Source organism: Uloborus diversus, chromosome 5 (genome assembly GCF_026930045.1).
Source record: "Uloborus diversus isolate 005 chromosome 5, Udiv.v.3.1, whole genome shotgun sequence".
Taxonomy (NCBI): Eukaryota; Metazoa; Arthropoda; class Arachnida; order Araneae; family Uloboridae; genus Uloborus; species Uloborus diversus.
Genome location: NC_072735.1, coordinates 84,965,330 through 84,988,952, shown reverse-complemented (window position 1 = coordinate 84,988,952; position 23,623 = coordinate 84,965,330). Strand labels below are relative to the sequence as shown.

Sequence of the window (23,623 nt, the reverse complement as noted above, 5' to 3'; positions counted from 1 at the left end):
TTTTATGCATATTTATATAACTAAGTTTCTATAACTAGGGAATTGAAGTATCCACCATTTTGGATCAAAATGCTCATCATCTCTTGTTCACTACCATCGTATAGATTTATAATGTCTACTTATTATGAGTAAACCTATAAGTTGATAAGGAAGGAGATTAAATTATAATGTTTTGATTATATATATATATATATATATATATATATAAAAGCAGATGATTTTAAACTCTGTGTACTTACAATAAGTATTAATTACTGGCTTATGTGGAATGTTGCTGTTATATTTAGGTTTAAAATTTATTAAAAGATTGGCAGTTCTAATTTTTAAAGGGAGACTGGAGCCTATTTTACTTACCTCCCCTATAGGCGCTCATGCTGCCAGAGGATATTAAAGAGCTTCAAATATTAGATAAATATCTCACACTTTCTGAACTATGACAAATTGGCTCCAAAAACATGTATGGAAAATTCTTAATAGTTTCTCATGTTTGAGCCAATTTACTATTCTAAATCCTTTTTTGAAAATTCTCTTTCAATCTTCAACCTGTTTGAAAAATGAGTATAAATTGTAAACTCCAGAAATATTCATCTTCTAGATATAGTGAAGTAGCACCTGTGTTTAAAAAGTAGTTTGTGGTTGCTACATTTAAAAAACAGTGGTTGTAGTATAATCTGTAATGCAGTAAGTGGATGTAGTTTACAAAAAAAAAAAGAAAGAAAGAAAAGTTTTCTAACCACTGAAGTTGTAAATATTAAAACTTTGATTTTTTTTTTGCCTGGAAGTAAATGAAATCTTGATTTTGAAATCTCTATCTAATAGACATAGGGAATTGTAATAGAAAAATGATATGGAACACCATTAGATTACTTTTGAATGGTGAAATATCCTCTACATAAAACTCCCATGTTTTAATACAGTCTTTCGGTTAAATAAATGAATATTGATATTGACAGTCATAATAATAATAATTTCAAAGCTCCTTTAATACAGAAAAAAAATGTTGGAAGTGTTGATCCCATTGCTAGGATTTTGACAGTCACACAAATAAATAATTTTACAGCTCCTTTATAATACAGAAAAAAAAAATGTTGGAAGTGTTGATCCCGTTGCTAGGATTTTGTCACACTTTCCCAATAGAGTGTAACACGATTCAACCACTGATTCCAGTATTCCTTCATAGCCTTCTCACTGATGAAGTGCACAGTTGCATGAATTCCAGTATCATAAGCCACAACAATAAGACCTTTGCTTACCTGGTAAGATAGAAAAAGTACTCTGTGCAAGTGTGAACAATTATATAAAACTAATTACAAGGCAACAGTTTTTTAAAAAGTTTATAATTTTTCAGTCAAGGTTTAATTTCAAGTTTTATGTATTGGGGTCCTATATCCTAACTGCTATAGATTACTGTTTGTTGCTTTAGAAACACGTTCATAAGAGCCTGAAAACTGAATTTGGGTCAGAACATAGATTTTTGAAGACTTCAAAGAAATTCCAAGTTGGAGCTCAATTCATTACAGGTGAAAGTTTTCACTACTATACTAAAAAATATGTCAATATTTCTGGTAAAACCCATGCTTTTTATGCTGTTTTTCAAATATTTTAGTTTTATGAAATTCTTATTTTTCCCAGATTGCCATGTTATGCGGTCAATTTTCTGAATCAGATAAGATGATTTGGCGTATACGAATCCACAAAATTCTAAGTTGAGCTATGTTTTATAGTTAACATCAGTGTGGTCCAACCTTTAGTCGCGCATGGATCAATGAAAGTTTGGTAGAGGAATGTGAGGGTCACTAGCAACTATATATATATATATATATAAAATTCTATTCAAAAACATTAACTCAATTTATATTAGAAGCAGTTTTTTACCACTTAATTTTACAGTTGGGGAAATCAATGTGATAACTGGCAATGCTTTCCTTAAACAAGTTTATCAATATCCTTTTTAAGTTCATGAAGGGCTGTTACTGGTGACAAGATTGGAAAGTGCTGCTGACTTAAAATAAAACTAAAATAGTATTACTTTAAAAAATAATGCAATAAGAAGGGTAAATGATTTTTTTCTTTAAATGTTAAATTAAGTGTTTTTCAGTAAAAATAGAGAGGGAGGGAGGTGGACAATAAAAAGGCTTAGGTTGACCACTGGTTTGATCACATTGATTGACATGAAAAGAAGAAAGAACTTGAAAGAAAACAATTTAAAAAAGTGGCATTGGAGAAGTGCAAAACATGAACATGAATTTTAACAGTAATATGTTTACTTAATCAGCATTAAACATAAAACAATATGAAGTGTACTTAAATGCAAACATTACTCACCAAGTACTGAAATCTCGGGTCAAAATTTAATGCTCCAACATAAGCTGCTATTTGAAGAGGCATGTCATATAAACTTTTGACATCCATCTTTGGTTTTTTTGAGGTTTTCCAATCAATAACAACTAAATGATTCCTGAAAAGAAAATAAAAGAAAATCTCAAAAGAAAAAATAAATCTCCAGGCATATAGAATAAGACAAAACTTTTCAATTTAATCTCTATTTAGAAATGCATAATTTTACTGTTTAAACTAATCATTTCTAGCTTTGCAATGAAGTAATGTAGTGAAATCTCTTCAATTGACCTTGTCTTCAAACAAATCCACTACTGAAAACAACTATAAGGGCCTTGAGGCGGTGGTACGTGACTATGCTAGGATTAGTGTTCTGCTGGGAGGTCATGAGCCCCTTTTTTCGACAAACGGCTTCTCTACTTAAAAAACAAGATTTTTTTCAAAAAATAACTAGTAATAAAGTCAGTTTTTGAAACATAAAAGGCAAAAAAGTGCATTTGCCTCAGGAGGGAGAATTTGTCCCCGAGAAACAACAGGCAGAGCAAGCAGCCCATGAAGAAAAAAAAACACCTTGAAAGCATTGTATTACATAAATCAATGCATTAAAAGGTTTCAACACAAACAATCACCTTCAAGAAGTACAAATAATAGATGTTTAGTTTGTAAACAAAACATTTTTCTATATTTGGCAACTGAAAACTATTTTTAAAATACTGCATTTTGTAATTTGTTCTTGAAAACTACTACAAAAGAGCAGAAAACGTCCCATTCCGTATCAAAGTAGCTGCTAAAGGTAAAGTTTTATTAACCAAGGAGATAGAGAGACTTTATTCTATTGAAAATTAATCTTACTTGTATGTTGCAAAACAGTCAATGACACCTCTGTAGCAGAGAAATGGATGAAAAATGTGTTCTTCGAGCAACTTCACCTCCTTGATTAAAGGTAGAACTCCTTTCAGACTTTTCCAGTGGCCAAAGTTTTCATCTCTGATCACTAAATCTGCTTCAGAGCCAACAGTCAAGTAGTTGTTGATAGTGTTATGCAAAGATGACCCATTTTGCAATAGTTCTGAAATGGAAAAATAGAATTTTAAGTTAAAATATGTTTACCATTTCTCCTTAACTTGCAGAATATCCCCAAATCAAGAAAGATAAAATCCTGATAAAAGGACTTTCTCATGGTAGTTTGAAAAGAAACTTTTATTTATGCTTTTGGATACTAAATATATGTAATGATCTCAGTGTGTCAAGGGGATTTCATCACACAACAATATGATGACATTGTATACGGATAAAACATTTAATAATTGAGAGCACAAGACAGGAACATAAATCGAAAAGACATCAACACATCAATGCTTCTTCCACTACTCATCACATCATTCTGCTTCATTCTTCCCCCCAACACTGGTTGCGTTGCGCACAATCTGTCTATGTGTGTAGGAATAATAAAAACATAGTTCACAAGAGTTCGAGTTCTTAATAAAATGTTTTAGAAAATACCACATCACCACATATATAGAGACCTATGCTTGCCAGATGTCCTGCTTTTCAAAACCAGTGCATATTACAGATCATTGAAGTTCAAACTAGAGTTACCGGAGGGAGAACAAAAAATATATAGGAAAGTGAATGAGCCAGAGGCATTCCAGAAAGAAAAAAAATTCTATATTTTATTCTATAACTTGGTTGAAATTTATAATTAAAGATATTTAATAACTAGTTTTTCCACTGCATTTTACAGTGAAGAAATAAATGCAATGACTGGCATTGCTACCAGTTTATCAATGTTCGCAGTAAGTTCACTAATGGCTGTCCAAGGAATTAATTGTGAAAAATCTAGTTTGAATTCAAGATCTCAAAATTACAACTAATTAAATTTTTTTTCCAAGCTAGCATCAGCAGCAACTTATGATCTTCATTCTTTCTTGGACATCGTCATCACACACGAGGGTCCCTTGTACTTGTCAAACAGTGACTTACCCCCTGGAAGAATTTTAATGAGGAACTCCCATCTGCAAGCTTTAAAAAAAAACAAGCTGATGTGTGCATCACATGACTTCCTTTTAAGCCAATTGGATGATAATAGTAATGCCTCGGAGTAAGCAAAAAAAACACTTTAAATATTTTTGCCCCAAGTTTGTTGGGAACTGAAGCAAAAAAAAACGTTTTATACAAATTAATTTTCCCAATATTGGACATTTTAAGCTGATTCAATGGTTAACTCTCTAAATATCACCACTAGACCAATAGTGGTCAAAATAAAACCAAATAATAATAATAATATAAAAAAAACGCCAAATTTTTTGTCGCCAGGCTAGCGAAAAACTTGACGACCAAAACTTTGCGATAAGTCGCCTAGTGTTTGCTAAATTACAACACCACTTGAGTTTGCATTGATATTAACAATGATTTCCACCCAAAAAGGTGTGAAAGGAACATCTGAATGCAACCAAAAGGAGGGGCACAACTAGATCCCACTAGGAGTCTACGTACCAAATTTCAACTTTCTAGGACATACCATTTTTGAGTCATACGAGATGCATACGCATATACATACGTACATACAGACGTCACGAGAAAACTTGTTGTAATTAATTTAGGGATTGTCAAAATGGATATTTTGGGTGTCTATATTCTTAGACATATATCCACAGGTGGTCAGTTTGAAAAAAAACTTAACCTTCATTCAAAGGCTAGCAAAATGGAAATTAAGGCCTATTTTTTGGTCAAATTTTTTTTTTGTAAATACAATACTTCCTTTAATTTGTAAAAGGAAGTAAAAGTTTGAATTTTGAGGCCTTGAATTCTCAAACTATGTTTTTCTGAATCACAAATTAATAGGACCTTAATTTTCAGGTTTCTTATTTCTACTAATGGCTTTTATTGCAACCATAATTTGAATTCAAGACGTCAAAATTTAAATCAATGCCAGGGGCTGGATATTGTGTGCTGGATACTGTTTTCACATAAAAAGGATTGTGTAAAGTCAAAAGGTTGCTTATAAATAATTCGATTCTGAGGCACATGGACGCCTGCATTGAAGAATAAAATCAAAGGACGACTTCATTCAACGCTCAACTGAAAACAAAAAGCAATTTGTGATTGCTCAAAAAAAAAAAAAAAAAAATAATTTGAATTCTGAAATTTTGAATCCAAATTATGTTTTTCGCAATCACGAACTGAGACAGGACCCTACTCATTGGAGTTATTGTTTCTAGAAACAGCTCCTGTCCCCCCCAAGCCTGCCTCTCCTCCTGGGTGGTTACGTGTGCATAGTTGTGTGTGTGCGTAGACCTGTGTGTATGCACGTAGGCGTGTGTGTGTATGTGTGTGAACGTGCGTGTGTGTAGGACATGGACGCCTCCGATAAGGAGATCGGATAGCTCAAAACCGGAGCAGCCGCGCCGCGCCGCCAACAGAGGACGGTGGGCGGTGGTGCTGCAAAGGCTTCTGGTTCAAGTTGAAAAAGGCACGGACGCCAAAAACGGTCAAATGAGAACAATAAGCAATCGTGATTGCTCAAAAAAAACCCCTGAAGTAAATAGATTTGTTAAAAAACTTAGAGCCGTAAGGGACCAACCACAAAAAATGTCATGTTTTAGGGGGTTGGGGGGATTTTTGAAACAGTTTGTGCGAAGGGGGAGAGTGGGGTAACAAGAATTGTGACATTACACATTTTGGTCAGAATAAAAGCATTTCTTACATAATATGTTCATGCAATAGAGCGTGACATGTGACAAGGGGAGGAGTTGAAGTGGAACAATTTGGGAAAAAAAGGGGTGGGGGGGGGGATCAAATTTGTTGAAGAAAGTGTGAGATCCTTTATGTGGGGAGTCCCTAAGAAGGACAAACAATTATGCTTTTGAATATTAAATTAAAATTTAATTTTTTTCCGTAAGAAGAGCAAAGAGCGATAAAAATAAACAGGTGAACCGCATGCTCGTCCACACTATCACTGATTGAAAAAAGCCAATCGATATCATAGACAAAAAACAGGGCCAAATCTTTCATTTCCTCAAGCCAGGGTAAAAACTTGAGAATGCTGCAATTACGGCATGTTCCTTCAAGTTTTATATTGAGTTTCAACTGAAAAAAAAAAAAAAAAACCCTCCGAAGTAAGGTGAATTGCCGCCATTCAAAAGTTGCCACCCTTGGTAAGGGTCTGGCATGCTCCCTCTAGATTCAGCACTGCAATCTAAAGAAAGCATTCAAAATAAAACAAGTTACATTATTGTAATTAATGATTGTATTTTCAAACAATGAAATCATACCACTTTGATATTTTTGGAAACCTTCTTCTCCTAGGGTATTAATCATCTTTTCTTTCCACTGTTTTAAAATGAGAGCTCTTTCAGAAGGCATTGTTTTTTCTAAAATAGATGAAACGCTAGGAGTTGTTGTCCTAGTACTCAAATCTTTCAAGTAATTTCTCAAAATATTTGCATTTTTAATTTTATTACATAAATCATCATTGGAATCTCCCGATTGATTTAATAATGGAAAGTCTTTAATATATTTCAAATAATTATGGTTGATGTGGTCTGGCTTCATGTTTGGTTCCACGATAGGAATTTGTGTTTCATGCTGTATGATTTCATTACTTGCGATTCTACGCTTATCTTCAGATTCTTTTACAATTTGAACAGGCCCAAATAAATGTTTATTTTCCCAATTTAACCTTTTAACAACAGATGAAGCTAACTTCATTTCTGTTGCAATGGGATTTTTTCCTTCAGTAGGAAAAGTTCTCTTAAGAATAGTCAATTTTTTCTTTTTGGGGAAAGTTTCTATTTTATCTTCCACTTGTTCAGCATCTTTTTTCAAGTTTGAAGCACTATATGCGATTAACCTTTCACACACAACAGCATAATTCTTAGCCTTTAGATGATGAGCCATACATTTCCAGCACACCATACTTAATAGAGCAGTGACAGGAAAATAAATTTTAATTAAATGTATTGTGGTGCATTTTAAACAAAGACTTCTTCTATACGTAAAACACGTTTATGTGTCAAGGTGTGTACAAAAACATGAAAAACTCTTCGTACATTGCTATGAAAAAACATTACAATTAAACTACATAAAATCAAGAATATCAGTTCTGATTGTGGATCCTATTTATATTTTTCTGATTATTAAAACTTTTTTTTTTACTTTAAACAAAATAAAAACATCGAAAGGTGCAACGACTAGTCAAAAACAACTGAAAAGCTTTTCCGCAACCGCAGGCGATCGATTCACTGGTCTTTTGTAAACAAATCAAACGGTTAACAGGTAAAACTACTGCCAACTGATTTCATTTTGGGCTGCGTTCGGAAACGATCCACCGGTTACACCACATGGTTAGTCCGGTGTGGTTATGACGTATTTGGAATTTTTCTAGGAATTCCGGTAGAACAGCTGTGTTTCCGAACGCTCGTGGTTAAACCGCGGTAGTTCTAGTTCAGCAGCAAACGACACTCCAATCAACGCGTAACTTTCATAATAGGCAAGTCACGTGCGTTACGATCAAAACATGAAACACGACCGGATTGGCCAACACAGACTTTGTGACGTTTGTGATCTCGCTAACCGCTTCCAGACAGCGGTGCCACAGGTTGCTACCAAGTCGACCGCCAGAAAACAACCGCAGTGTTTCCGAACGCGGTTAAGTGACGTCACCGGTTCCACCGCAAGCGTTTCCGAACGCTTGCGGTTGCACCGAGGCGACCGATCCGCGTTTCCGAATGCACCCTTGGTGTTGGCAAGACCTCATTACAACCATTTCAAAGGATGCAGAAAACTACATAAATGCTTTAAACTTTCCTCTAACTAATTATATTTGAATAAATTCTTTATATCTTCTGTACGTCTCCCTTTTTTTTCCCCCTTACGACTTAAATTACAAGTTAACTGCAGCTGCCAATGATGTTTACATACGAGCGGAGCGGGGATCAGAGTGCGTGTTGTTTGAGTTTCGTATAAAGTTTGAGAAAGTGTCGATCAAATAATAAGTAATTTGAATGCGCTAAGTGACTTTTATGCGAAGAGTTATTGTTTTTTCATACGTTTCGAAATGCATGCTGTTCAATTTAGTAACTTGTCTCGAAGTGACGGATCAGTGCTTATGTCTTCAGGTAATTATTTGTGTTACGTTATCATTGCATAAAAAGAGAAGTGACGACTAGCAACAGTATCTGGGCCCAACTGGGCTGGTCCCAGGCCCGGATCTACGTTCCCACAGACCTCGCTAATGGGGGAGGCACAAGCCACTAAAGGGGCTCGCGGCCCTTAGTGCCTTAGTAGCATAGAAATCCAGTTTAGGTAGTTAGGAGCCCTGCTGAATTTTTGCAGGGACCCAAAACTTATGGATTCTGGCCTGCTAGTACTACGCAATTTTTAAATCGCCCTCTTAGCAGTATTCACCCCATTTCAAATAACAGCAGATTTTGAACTAATCTATGTGCCTACAAAACCATGTTGAACACATAGTCTTGCAATTTCGGACCTTCCTTCTACCCTCCCCTCTTGACACAGACATACGTGACTAATTATTTTGCTATTTATGCAATTCAAACATTGTTTTAACGTTTCTAAAGTTATATAACTATATCAAGTGAAGTTTGTGTCAGGTTCATTCCATCTGATTATCTAGGTTCTATTCGAATAGAGTTACTGGTTAACCCGGGCGGTTAATTTCATGACGTTTAATGAAGTCGGTGGTTAATGCAGTGATTTACCATAGAATTTTCGTATGTAATCAGCTACCCAATCAATTACAATCAGGGTTGGCTTTTTTGCCGGCAAAAAGGTATTTTTGCCGGGACAGTAGAAAAAACCATGGCAAAAATGGAAAAAACCAGCAAAAATGGAAATAACGGCAAAAACCTAATTGCAAATAAAGTAGCATTATATTGTTAATCAAGAAATAGTGACAATATAATATAAACAATGCACTTTAATGTTTTAGTTATGTCTCTCCATGTTACTTTTTATTTATAAGGTGAAAAATAAATTACAAACAAATGTTGGATTGTAAAACTTAAGATTTTAAATGCTTGCTAAAACAATTTTTCAGAATGAGCCAACTTTTATTTCTTTTATTTTATAGTTGCATCTTGATTAAGTATACTTTATATAGATATTTAGTATTCTGTAAAAAATGCTATAATAAACAAGTTAATTACATTTTCATTGTAAGTTAATTATTTGTCTTAGATATTACTAATTGAAATTTTATGTTAATGTTTAAAATTTTAAAAGTAAAAATGTTCCATAACTTTAAAAGTAAGTTAACCCTTAATTTTTTTTAAGCTGTAAAAATAATTGAATTTACATTTTATCAAAATCTTTTCATGCTTTTACTTTTATATAAAAAGGAAAAAAACTGTCCGTAAGTTGTTAACACAAAATCTATTTTTGTCACTCTGGCAAAAACCTATTTTTGCCGTGCGGTAAAAACAGTGATTTTTCCATGTTTTTATTCCACTCCCGGCAAAAACTTGTCAACCCTGATTACAATGCTTCTGGTTAGTCACCAGTAAGCCCAAATTAGCCGGGCTCTCTATTCAAACGCAGCCTGACTTTGCAAAGTAAAATTTTCCATCTAAAAATCTATCTTTGACATTTGATAAGTCATCTACTTCTTGCCCTGGTGGAAAAAAAAAAATCTATAAAATTTGAATTTTTGGCATTTTAAATTCAAATTATGTTTTTTGCAATCATGAGCGTGTGTGTGTATGTAGGCGTGTGCATGCATGTATGTATGTGCTCATTTGTGTACTGTGTGTGTGTGTATAGTGCGACAGTGTGTAGGTGTGCGTGTGTGCAAATGTATGCAACAGTGTATAGACATTCATGTGTGTAACTGTGCGTGTTTGCCTAGGGGGGGATATGGATGCAACCTGTAGACAGTTTTTGCTAGAGGAGCAGCATCGGGAGGGGTCGGTCGATGTTGGTGCTGCGGATGAAGGCAGGGGGGGGGGGGGAATAAAATCATAGGAATGTCATTAATGGTAAAATTAAAACAATAAGCAATTCGTGATTGCTCAAAAAGCTTACCATAGTTATCTGTCATTTTGAAGCATGATATCTTGCATTTCAGCACTTTATTTGTAAACATCACTTGTTTAATGTTGGAGCAATGATATTTTTGACGTTATCTATGAAGCTTCCTGTATAATGGTGTAAAAATTTTAATTCTTCTTGAAAATTGCCTATTTGGTGATACAGTTGAGCTCTCTTAATACAATCACATTTAATTCATTTACACAGATCAAATTAACATTTTGTTTGCTAAGTTTGGTTTTCTATCTAATTACACTAAAACTTTCACATATAATGGGTACATTAAATTGAAAGTCTCGGCTAAAATGCAAAAATTTCTGATCTCCTAAAATGTTCTTAGTTGAAGTCCCATTGTGTAAAGAGAAGAAAATGTTAATATTTTACATTAAAAATAAAGCCCGTGCATTTGTTTAGATAAAACCAGTCATCTTCCATTGAGGGTGGATTACAACCTATTCCGCGATTGTCGATTAGCATTTTCCTTTTTCAATATTTTCCAAAAACATTAATTTATAAGAAATTAGTGATTTGTTTCTGAATGTACTAATAATTAAAAATTACAAGGTGTTTAAGTAGTAGTGTTTTTCTTAAGTATAGATAATCATTCCTTTTTGTCTTTTCACAGTATCAGTCATTCACGGTTGTTACGAATAACGGCTAATGTGTACAAATTCGTGGATTTTTGACTTTTCGTATTAACCGAGTTCAACTGTATTTTGATGTATCACCAAATAGGCAATAGGCTTATTCAGCTTTTTAAGTTTTTATCATATGTTATCTTATTATTATTATTATTTTTTCAATGTTTAGGTGATGTTATAGTGCAGGCATGCGTTTATGGCCCAACAGAAATCAAAGTGAGCAAAGAACTGTGTAATAAAGCTGCTGTTGAAGTGTCCTTCAAGCCCAAAGTTGGGCAATCTGGTGAGAGTTTGTTTTCACGTTCTTGGATTTCATTGTAATTCACTATTTTAAACATGATTGTTTAAGCGTGGTATTTGTAGATTAAAAGTAATGTATGAATATTTCAATCAGTGGTCGGAAAAACTATTTTTTTTTGTAGCAAACTACAACTACTTCATTAGAAATGTAGTTAACTACAACTATTTTCTTCAAAATGTAGCAACTACAAACTACTTTTTTTCTTGTAACACTTGTTTTCTACTTTTAAAAAAATAATTAAATTAAAAGCATACATATACACTGCTTGAGGATTAAACGAAAAAATTCAAAGTGGTTTCGATAATTAAATGGGCTCATTTGACCATGAAATATTACTAAGAATTATTTATTATTTCTTTCCTTTTCTGAGCCAATTTGCTATTCCAAACATTTTTTACGATTTTTACAAAAATTCGCTGCAAAAAAGGATTTAAATATTGAAAGAATTCAAACTTTGAAGTTTTAACCCTTTCCTGACAGTGAAGATTTAATTCCAGAAGTTCAACTCAGATACTTGAAAATTTGGATTGATGCTGTCATGATTTTATTCAAGTTTTACAAAGACGTATAGCCCGTTTGGAAGTACAGTGCCACAATACGAAATTTTAAATTTTCCTCTTTTTCTCTTAAAGGTCTTCAAAGGACCTTATCTTCTTTGGACTTTGCCTGTAAAATTTCATTTTTCCGTATTGTGGCACTCTTCTTCCAAATGAGCGATATATATACATAAAATTCATTTAAATGATAAAAACCTTTTTTTTTTTAAACAAAAGAGAAAAACTTGGTTACTGAAATTATTTTGTGTTCAAATCAAAACTTGTTACAAACATTGAAAGTGTTTTTTTCTCCTTCTAGATAGTGAAGAAAGACTGATGGAACATTTCATCAGAAATGCTGTTGAACCACTCATTTTGACATCCTTGCATCCTCGTACTTCCATCAATATAATCATTCAAGAAATACAAGATGGTGGAAATGTGAGCTTAACTTTTATGTAATTACAGTGGACTCTCTATTCTAGACACTCATGGGACCGAACAAAAGTGTTCAGATTATGGGGGTGTTCATTATAGAGGAAGACTGCATAATGCATAAATGTATATTCTATTCCTTTTTATGGACTGTGTTCCGTACTTTACCAATGAGCTAAACCAGTTATTGAGATAAAGGTGCTTAATTTTGGATTGGAAGCCAGTGCAATGTCTGATTTAACTCAGTAGGACGTAAACTCTTGCATTCCTTTCTTTCTTTTTTTCATTTAAAATGTTCATGTTACAAACAAATATAATATATTGAAATACAGTTATTGCTACAATACCTTTAAAAAAGAATAACTTAAATATGTTTTTGCGTTGTGTATTCTCAGCAGCTTATGATAATTCAGAATTATCATAAGCTTATTCATATCAGCTTATGATAATTTAGAATTCAACATAGCGCTCTACGCTTGCTGTCAACCATATCGTTGCCAGTACACATGAGTAAAGATGCAAATTATAAATTGTATTGTGCTCTGTGCTAATGGCATTAGTGAATGACGTATCATTATTTGGGATTTCAATGTGCAGAAGTGTAAACAATAAAATTGCTCCATTTAAAATAACTGTTAAACAATTACAATATTAAACTTTTTCAAATTGTTTCAAAAATGGTTAAATCTTATGATTTTAAGCATGCTCTTTCAGAAAAAAATACTTTTAAAATTTCGGAAGTGACCCCATTTTGGTTGTGAAAACTTAATCATACATTCAAAATTTTTGTACTGATCGAAAGAACAATTTTTCTGCATCTGGTGGAGTTTGGGACCATTTGGTAAGCTTTAAAATACAATTCTAATACTTTATTCACTTTTTTTGAGACAATTTCTTTGTTAGCTGACAAGGAGAGAAGGCGCAATGATTCAAAATTTTTATCTGTTGCCATTTTCTATTTGGTAACAAAGGGGGGAAAAAACTTGTAGTTGGTTTTAGTAAGCATGGCTTTTGAAGCGATTTTCAGTTTTCTCTCTTGGTTCTAATTTTGGGCTCTCAAAACTTAGTAGTTCTGATTTTATCTGCCCTTTTCTGTTTTTTTCCCTTGTCATCTAGAAAACATTTTAATGTATCCAAATTTTATATGTGTTTTGACCCGCAATATTTATCTTGATATGAGGTTGGCCCTCAGGGTAGAGGTTTATTATATTTTTTAAATTTAATGTTAGTTTTTGTTTTGTTTTGAAGTGGAAAAACTACTGGGTTTTCAGACATTTTAAATATTTTATATATTTAGTAGTGGATAAACCAAACTTTAAACTTTAAACCATTCAACAGTTGCTCCAAAACTGTAAATTATTTTTCCTTCAAAACTATTTGGTTGAAATATATTTCATCCATAAGCTCATTACTTTTTGCATTGAAAAAGGCGTTCCTTGTTACGCCAAAACAAGCGTCTGCAGTAATCTGCAATTTGTGCAATTTGACGTTGTTATTTCTTGCCTTACTTTACTGAACAATAGTTTTATTTTATTCGACAAGAATAAACTTACATTTATAAACATATTTTTTTTTCATATATTTTTAGCAAGAAGTATTTAAGAAGTACATTATTAAATATGGCATTGTAGGAACTTGATTATTTGGGAGTAAAACTATTCCCCTTACTGTGAATTAATAAAAAATATCCTTTTATTAGCTTCTAGCATGTGGTGTGAATTCAGCTTACTTAGCCCTCTTAGATGCTGGTATATCTATGACTGGAAGTGTTGCAGCAGTTCCAATTGCTGTATTTAAAGACAAATTGATTCCATTTCCAACTGGGAAGGAAGTAAAGGTAATCATGGTTACTTTCTTTTGTTTTTATTTTTAACACAAATTTTCATTAAAGTGTGTATTTTCATAATGTAACCACTTGCATTTATTTTGAGATAGGAATCTGTTGTTTGAAGTTTTAAAAATTTTTAAATCCAAACTTTTGCATACTTTGTAATATTGAAGAATGTAAATTTTCTATTTGTGGCAATCATTTATGCAATTTCTTAGTGTTTCCCCTCTTGACAGAAAAAAGAGGCAAGAGACGATAAAAGGGCACTTCAATGCAGTCAAAAGAATTTTGTTACAGAAAAATTACTTATTTCTTTCTTATATGAATGACACAAGGCTAAAATTCTAGGTACGATGATTGGTCGAATTTCCCAGATCTGTTCCTTAAAAATTGTCTGGGGGGGCTTAAGAATTGGTCTAAGTACTTAGAGCATAGCCCACCTCCAAATGCTAAAATTTAGCCCCTCACATACATTGCAAAGTCCAAATGATTTTAAATAGTTACTTTTTTTAATGTATGAAAAATGCTTTTATTTAATAAATACTGCCAAGAACTTTAAAATCAGATTCATATTGAAATCCATCTGTGAGAAAATCGATATCTTGCAGCAGCAAAATTTAACTTTGCAAATTGATCTTTATTTGAAATGTCAGCAAGTATTATGTTAAAAAATAAGTTCTGAAAAAATTCAATTTTTGAAGAGTATTGAATTAAGTGTAAACTTCCAAAACATTTCAGTTTTGATTCAGTTAAGTGGCTGATTCAATAAAGCTGGATTTTTTCCCCGATTTGATTCAAAAAAGTTGTGGATTATATTCATTCACGTTCACTGTTCAAACTTTACCGGCCACTCACAAATGAGGAGGCACCAATCAGAGCCACACAGTCCATTCTAAACTTTTTGGGAATTCAGGTAAAACGTGTTTCTAAATAATCTGTTATGAAAAAATGTACTTAAATATTTATATAGGTCGATTCAGTCACATTTATATCCTTAAGAGAAGACATTATAACCTGTCATAAAATTTTTGAATTAGGACATATCTTCATTTGACTGAGTCTGATAGATATGCTTTTCAAAAACTTAAATCATAATGGACATGTTTGTTTTGAACAAATAAGAACCTAAAATCATTCACAGATGTTCACCATAACCTTAAGAGCAAGTAGCACAAAGCTTGATTGTGTAGATCAGCTCCAAGTCACGTGACTAAAATGAGCCTCTTGTTGGTTGAATGGAATTCTTGATTGAAACAAGCCTATAGACATGTTCTTGTTTGATTTAGGATTCTTAAGTTTCAAAATAGAATTTAAAAGGAACAGGATTTGCTTTGAGTAAATTTACAATACAGTATTATCAGGGTTTGCTGATATATATCAGTTGATATATATCATTTATTTTGAAAATATCATGATATTTTGATATTTTCGATATTTATTTTTTCAACTATGGTGTTTTCAATATAAAAGATATACAGTGAAATTCCATTACAGTGAATGCCAATACAACAAAATTTCTGTTTCTACAAACTAAATTTTCAGTCCCTATATAACTTACATTACATTATTTGAATTCCATTACAACGAAATTCCCTTTACAACAAACAAAATTTGCGGTCCCTTGAAGTTGGTTGTAACAGGATTTCACTGTATTAATCACAGTAATATTGTTCATTTATTATTTAAAAAAAAAAAAAAAAAAACAAGTGATGTACTATATTTTTATGATGTATTAATATATCAATAATATAACAAAGTGATACAATATTCCTTTTTTACTTGTATTTTATATTCCTAAAATTATTACTAATGAAACAATTTGAATTCATATTAAAAGTGCCCAATTAAATATTAAACATTGCTCAGAAAAAAAGTAAATGTCTTATAACTGCACTGACTAATGCATATTATTTATTTCTAATGAATCATATAATTGTAAAAGTAGCTAACAGAAGAAAAATTAGTAAAAAAGCTAATGCTAAATTAACTCCAAAATATTAGATATAAATAATGAAAGAAACCATAATTTTAAGTCTACATATTGTAATTATAATATAACAAAATAAAGAGTGATTTGAGGATGCATTTACTAATTTGAAGACTTTAGTTTGTGCTAATTGAAAATATCGGATATTTTCAATATTTTCGAAAATATCATGATATTTTCGAACCTTGGAGGACATTTTATTACTATTACAGGAACCATCCTGTAATATTATAATCCAGCTGCTAACTCAATTTTTGTTGAAACTGGATATGAGTTGTTTTGATGGGTATCTCCTCAAATTTTACTTCACTAATTTTTTATTAACAAGTGATTTCTATTTCATCGCACTCAGTTTGTGACATAAAAATGATTCCAAGTTCTCACATGGTATTCAATATTGCCAACAGAAAAGAAAAGGATCATATGAGGCAGTGAGAAGCAAAGGGATGGAAGTGGACATTTTCAAGTTTCAAGTAAAATGACTATAAAGATAATGTTCTAGGTAGACTTTCACTAATTTTTCCCCCCTAAATCATGCTGTACAGCAGCACCTACCAGGGCTAATAGTACCATCTCTTGCCCCAAGACAGAGGAGGAGTTTGTCTACCATTTGTGCTGGTTATCTCCAATTTTTTAAATTTTGCCACTTACATCCCGTTGCTTTTCACTGCCTTATATGTTATTTGGAGAAGTTGATGGTTGAAGCACCATTATTACAATTTTTATTCATAATATCAGGTTGCAGTTGGGTCCCCTACGCTAATGTTTTCATTAAAAGTAGGTCCCAGATAAAGTGACCCCAGAAAAAAATTTTGAAAAAAAAAATAGAACCGACTTCAAAACTGCTCTAAAAAGTGAAAAATAATTTTATTCTTTAAACACCATCGATAATGCTTTTAAACATAATTTTTGCAGTTGGCGCAAAAACAAAACGTTAAATCTAGTGTAACCATGCTTCTTTCATATTTTTTTCAGAAAAGCATCCAAAGTTACGAACGAAACATTTATATCGTTATTCAAATATGTTGTCATCAATGCATAATTTATGTGATAGGAAAGAAACTGGGCCTGGTTAAATTTATAGTTGTAGTTGAGTTATGGCTGTGAATGATTTTATCTATCGTTTTTGTGCCAACTTCAAAAATTATGTTTAAAAGCATTATCGATGGTGTTTAAAGAATAAAATTATTTTTCACTTTTTAGAGCAATTTTGAAGTCGGTTCTATTTTTTTTTTTTCAAAATTTTTTTATTTCATTCTTTTTAGTGTAAATGTAGGTATTTCAGAAATAGTACACGAAACTTCACCTTATTTTTTTCATAAAAATGCTCTATACTAAAAAAAAAAAAAAACTATAAACACGCTTTAAACATTAAGCGATTGGCACTAAAAACTGATCTTTGCAGAGGCGTAGCTAGACCCGACTTTCGGGGGGGGGGGGGGGGTTCTTTTATTCACACACACACACACACACACACACACACACACACACACATATATATATATATATATATATATATATGTGTGTGTGTGTGTGTGTGTGTGTGTAAACTTTTTTTAGTATTAAAAAAAAGAAGAGGGAGGTGAATCTTACATACTTTGGAATGTAATGCCCCAAGTCCGATACTTGTGTCAAACAAAACAAAAACAAAGAAATTTTTTTATATTTTCTAATGTTATGAAAAATTCAACTTTTTTTTCTTTTCCCTCCATTTAATTTAAAGTGAAATTTTCTAGCAACGGTCTTGTCAAAACCAGTCAATCCAAACCAATGAGCGTGTTCCGTTCATTTCAAAGTGACTGCTTAATTTAGAAGCTAGCACCAGGGTTGCCAGATTCAAGAACAGTAACTAAGGGACTTGCTTCTAGGAGTGAAAAAGGGGTGGGGGGTATGTTTGAGGTTTGGGGCAATTACTGGATATGGTGCATTCTTAAGGGGTGCTTTCCGAAGTAGAATGTCTCTTAACGATAAATCTGAAAAATTCAATCGTTACAAAGCAATAAAATTCAAAATATCGCCAATCAGAGCATGTATTAAAATCGTTTTTATTGCGATTGACGACGCATGCGCAGGATATATTTCCAACATTAGTTGGTTGGTTCATTTAGTTTTAATGGTGCAGGAGCCCTTGAGGGCTACACTGCGCCATGCAGTCAATGAGAAAAGAGGAAGCAATCAATCGGATACTTATGGTCTGCCGCCAAAACAAAAACCAAATTAAAACAAAAATAATTTTTGCGTTTGCAACCACAAAATTTTCTTATTGCTCTTTATTTCAAATTTTTTGTTTTACTTCATTTTTTCCCTTAAAATAATGTTTCGTTTGGTAAAATATTGTTATTAACTAGAATACGGGATTTTATCCCGTATGGAAGTTCCCCGGGATGCAGGACAATTTTTCAAAATACGGGACTGTCCCTTGAAATCCGGGACGTCTGGCAACCCTGGCTAACACACATCTACAAAAGCTGGCATCCCTGAAAGCTAATAGATACTTCCATTTCCGCCTGTAAACTGGATGCTTGACTTTCAATCTCATCGGTGGTCGGACTATAAAGACTATTTTTACTAACTTAGTTTGCACTAAAAGTTTGAAAATATATAAAAAAAGACTTCTTGAATTGTAACCTGCAAAAAATGAAATTGCTTTTCATATCGTTATATTCATATGTTGCTTTTTATGTATTTACATTTATGCTAATTTTAAAGCAGTTAATAAAATTTGAATTAAAAAAAAAATAGGGAAGAAATATAGGCGGTAGAAAGTTGTTCGCTCATAGCTGCATACCATCTGTTCTCCTCTCAAGTTTCAGTTTTAATTTTATTATCTGCTTTAGAATTTACACAAATATCTATTTGAGAGAGCAACAGCAATTTTCGAATGTTATAAAGAGAAGTCTTTTTTATTTTCTACTTTTTAATGCGAACCAAGCTAACAGAAATAGTCTAGATTCATTTCGTTTTTTAACATTTTATTCGCACACTTTCTTGGAAGAAGAGTAAAGGGGTGAAATTCACAGGTTTGACTTTTAAGATGAACAGTTCAAGTTCATGGTTAAAGATCATTCAAGTTAAAAGCCATTTCCCTCTGTTATCTGGATTAGTACTGTTCTTTGGTTGATCTCTTTCTTAAAATTGTGATTCCTTAGAAAACCGAAATGATAGGAGTAAAAAGAAAGTATATGATTTTTTTAAGTGATGAAAGAAAGGAAAATCGTAGAATATTGGTCAAGTTAGATTTGCAGCAATTGCTAACCTGAAAAGGATAAATAATAAATCCAAAAAAAAAAAAAAAAAAATCGGGAACCAAAAAGCAATAAGACTTTTTCTTGAAAAAGATATGTTTAAAGTTTCTTTTACTGTCAAAATGATTCCTTAAACTTGCAATAAAGCACTTAATAATGTAATAATAGAATAAATACCTAACAAAACTAATACAGAGAAATTTTAATCAAGAGCCCACATTGTCTTTAGTATCGATTTCAAATTTTCACCATCATGTTCCAAATTTCTATAAAGTTTCTTAAAGCCCCTGTATCTCAAAACCTTTTTATCTCGATTTTTTTCTTTCCTGTGAAATTCGAAATATACAGATTTGATTGTATGCGATATTCCCACTGCGCCACTCATAAAATTAAACATATTTAGCAATTTGCAAAATCGATGACGAACAAAGGCTACATATACGTGGGTTTAACAATTCAATCTCATTTCTAAAGCAAAGTGTCAAATTTCAGTCAATTTTTAAAAAATTGTCGCAGCAGAGGGAGGCGTCTTTATGTTTGAGGAGCAGATTTTCAATGTCATGGGGAGGGGGGGGAGCAAAGTGAATTTTTGACCTTTGTTATTCAGAAAAAAGTCGTTTTGATTTTTTTCTTTTTCTTCTTTCTCTTCTCTTTTCTTTTTCTCTCTTTTTTTGAGACACACGTTTCGGGGGGGGGGGGGGGAGTTGTCCCCAAAACCCCCTCCTTAGCTACGCCCCTGGATCTTTGTTCTTCTTTAGAATTAATGTGTAGTTAATTTAATTATAACCATTTAAGTATTACATTGTTCCTAACTAATTTACATTTCACAGCATTTAAGTTGCTCATGATGCAATTCTGTATTTTCTTACTTAGCTCCCATCATTTGTTATTAGCATAGATGATAACGAAAAAAATACTACTGTAGTTGAGGCAAACCTAATGGTAGCATTGTGAACGCTAAGCAGATCTTAATCACTGCATCACCTTGCTTCCAGGTCAGATTTACCCCCACTATGGAGCAATAGCACTGAAGAAGGGAAGATTTCGATAAGTCACATAGGGTTCTATAAATCAGCAAGGTTACCAAAATAAAATTATTTACGCCAAAAATGAGACGACAGCGCCAGATTCCCGATTATTATAGAAATATCCACCCTGAAGAAACTTGATGCTTGCTTCAGAGAAGCCTTCATTCAAAATTATCATTACAATTACTATTAATATTACTGTCATATGGCACCAAACTTTCATAACAATGGGTTTTAAATTTAATCATTTAATCGGGAAATTGCATGAAATTTATTGTTTTTTGCCCATAACTTTTTTTCTAAAGGACGAATATGGTCAAACAAAGTAATGGGACTAAGTTGAGCCATCCCCTATCCATTAAAAAAAGAATCATCAAAATCGGTTCACTAGGTGAGATGCGGTGAGTGGACAAACAAAAAAAAAACATACATACGGTATGAACTGATAACTGCCTCCTTTTTGAAGTCGGTTAATAAAATTAAAAGTGTCCATTGGCGACTAACTAAAATTTTAATTTTCAGATTTATATCTCTGATATCAATGCCTTTCTTTTTCAGAAGAAAAAGTTTGCCTATATCTGGTGTGACATCTAGAGTTAGGGCATAAAGTGATGTGTAACTCCTCCCTTCAAAGACAGGAATTAAGATTTTTTATTGGTTCTTTAAGGATTACCTAAAACTCAAAATTTTAAACGTCATCCTCATATATATAATCACCAAAATCACTGATGAAGTAACGATCTGATGTCACCAATGATGAAACTCGCGGTATGAGGGAGAGAATGTCCAGGGCCGGCTCTAGTAGTTCTGCTGCCCTAGGCAATATTGACAAGTGCTGCCCCCCTCCCATTGAATAATAATAATATAAAATAATAATATATTAGTAAAATAAAAATAATTGTAAAGTGCTTAAAATTAGGGTGAGTTTCTAGTTAAATTCCAAACTAGGTTTTGCATATTCAAGCACTGGTATGCACTTTAAATTATCTTTTTTAACATTAAAGAAGTGCAACTTATAGCACTGAAACAGCTTTTAATATTTTAAAGACCTTTAAGTCATGTAATTTGCCAGCTCTAAAATTAAATTGAATTTCTTGTTAAATTCCAAACTATGTTTTGCATATCCAAGCACTGGTACAACTCTTAAATTTTTTATTATTATTATTTTTGGCATTGAAGCATTGAATTTTATGACGCTGAAACATACATTCATACTTTTAAAAAATTGTTTCAATTTCAAAATTTGCTGCCCCTAATATTTGCCTCCCTAGGTGACTGCCTAGGTTGCCTATCCCAAGAGTGGGGCCTGGGAATGTCAGACATAAGGTTCAAAACCAAAATGTCCACAAGCAAAAGATTTATGCCCGAAAAGTTCGACGGACATAATTTCATTGTTGGAATGCCTAAAATTATCATTTTACAATGTAGAATGTTATGCTTGCCTGAAAAGTAATGAAAATGTCACTGATGGTAGTCAGACTTTGAGGTACAGATATTCATTGGAGTGTGTCAAATTTGACTCCCGTTCTTTCTAATAAAAAGGCAATCTGCTCCCGTCATACCATGACGGATTATTATCTTGTATCCATAATAATGTAGATTGTTAATTCAAGACAGTAAATTGTTGGGTCAAACTGTACCTTGGAACAAGAACAATCAATGTCAAAAGTAGCAGTTTAAATAAAAGTGATCATGAGGCTTAATGTTTTTACTGGCCTTAACTTTCATAACCGAGCCCAGCAATGATTTAAATACTTCCAAGAATTTAAAATTATATTTATATTGCTAATGTAGCATGAGACAGTAAATTATTTCACTTATACTTGAATTAAAAATGAAATTGGTTGGTTTAGTTCTAAGTAAAAATACTAATTGTTTAAAAAACAGATTGTTAGACATAGATAAATGTGATTCTTATAACCCAATAACCAAATACTAGAGGACTGCATCACATTGTTGCACCAGAAATTTGACTACTTCCTAGACAGATTTTATTACAGTGAAGGTGAACTAAATTTAGCAAAACCTGATATTGGTTGCTCTTGCTCTAAGTTACAGAATTCTAAAAAAATGTTTTTAAATTTGCTGCTATCCCTTTTCGGAGAAATTTGTTTCAATAATTGTCAACTTCATAAAGTTTTGTAAAACAAATACAAACGTGTCTTAATTGGTGTTTTGCTTTTCTAATAGGCAGCCAGGGGCGTAACTGTAATATGCATTGGAAGCCCTGGACAAAATATTCTTGGAATCAAAAGTGGATCATTTGTTTCATCCGAAGAATTGCAAAAGTGTATCTCCATAGCAAGGAACTCTGCTGAAAATTTATTTCAATTTTATAGAGACTCTGTGAGCAAACAATATAAAGCATCAGTTGCATAAATTAAAGTATGGAATGAAGTATTCCCACTTTTTTAAAGAATCTACTGTGACTTTAAAAAATACTATTTGTACAAAAGTTGTATTCATAGAGGAAAAGAAAAATGAATTTTACTTCATATTCCTTCTGTTTTTATGGCTTGTCAAGGTCAAAAAACTCACAAGATAGAGGTATGAGATATTTTGGGGGCATTTGATCAAAAACTGGCTCATATTAATGTGTAATTAATCTGCTCTCTCACTTTTTCCCTATGTAGGGAAGAAAAAGCAGAGGGCAGAGCCACGCCGTCCCTATGTGCGAGGTTGTGCGACGCACACCAGCGCCAGAGTCAAAAAGGCGCCGAACTCTACCAATCAAAAATGCTCCAAATAGGGGGAATTCATTTGAACAGATAAAATCTTTGTATATTAATAGGCAAGCCGTTTTCTTTCGGTACCGATTCCTCCTCTATTTGTGAACCGATTTCCTTCATATTTTTTTGTTCGGTAGCTATTGCCGAGTTTTAGTGTCATCAGTAAAATTTTTTGAAATCGAACATTAATTAACGGAGATATTAAAAAAAACGCATTTTCGTCCTAAATGGCTCTTTCTACGTGAACGGCTGGTCCAATTTTTTCAAATTTGATATGGTTGGAAAGGTCTTTAAAAAACACTCCTAACAAAAAAATTGTCACGGCGCCCAAGGTCCAATAACCTAAATCCACTAGGAAAAAAGTTATAAGCGTTTTTTAGTTAGCAAAACTCAAAAATTTTAATTTTATCTCTTTTCCATTCTTGAAATTCATTGTTGGAAGCGTGAAACATTAAGCGTTAATTCATTTTTGAAACCGCTTTTTCTACACGAAAAAAGCATTTTAAT

The 23,623-nt window shown here is 32.7% G+C and overlaps 2 protein-coding genes across 2 annotated transcripts; one reads left to right on the top strand and one right to left on the bottom strand.

The window, feature by feature from the left end:
- Positions 1–828: 828 nt before the first annotated feature.
- Positions 829–7,553, bottom strand: LOC129221869 (mitochondrial genome maintenance exonuclease 1-like). Its single transcript, XM_054856228.1, has 4 exons — positions 6,612–7,553; positions 3,190–3,406; positions 2,326–2,458; positions 829–1,253 (listed from the first exon to the last, which is right to left on the bottom strand). Exons 1-4 carry the CDS (start codon positions 7,252–7,254, stop codon positions 1,110–1,112), a joined length of 1,137 nt encoding a protein of 378 aa, XP_054712203.1. The 5' UTR covers positions 7,255–7,553; the 3' UTR covers positions 829–1,109.
- A 339-nt stretch (positions 7,554–7,892) lies between these two features.
- LOC129222665 (exosome complex component RRP46-like) lies at positions 7,893–22,872 on the top strand. The gene is made up of 5 exons (XM_054857196.1): positions 7,893–8,456; positions 11,197–11,310; positions 12,184–12,305; positions 13,999–14,136; positions 22,578–22,872. The coding sequence occupies exons 1-5, from the start codon at positions 8,396–8,398 to the stop codon at positions 22,764–22,766; spliced, it is 624 nt and encodes a 207-aa protein (XP_054713171.1). The 5' UTR covers positions 7,893–8,395; the 3' UTR covers positions 22,767–22,872.
- Positions 22,873–23,623: the final 751 nt, after the last annotated feature.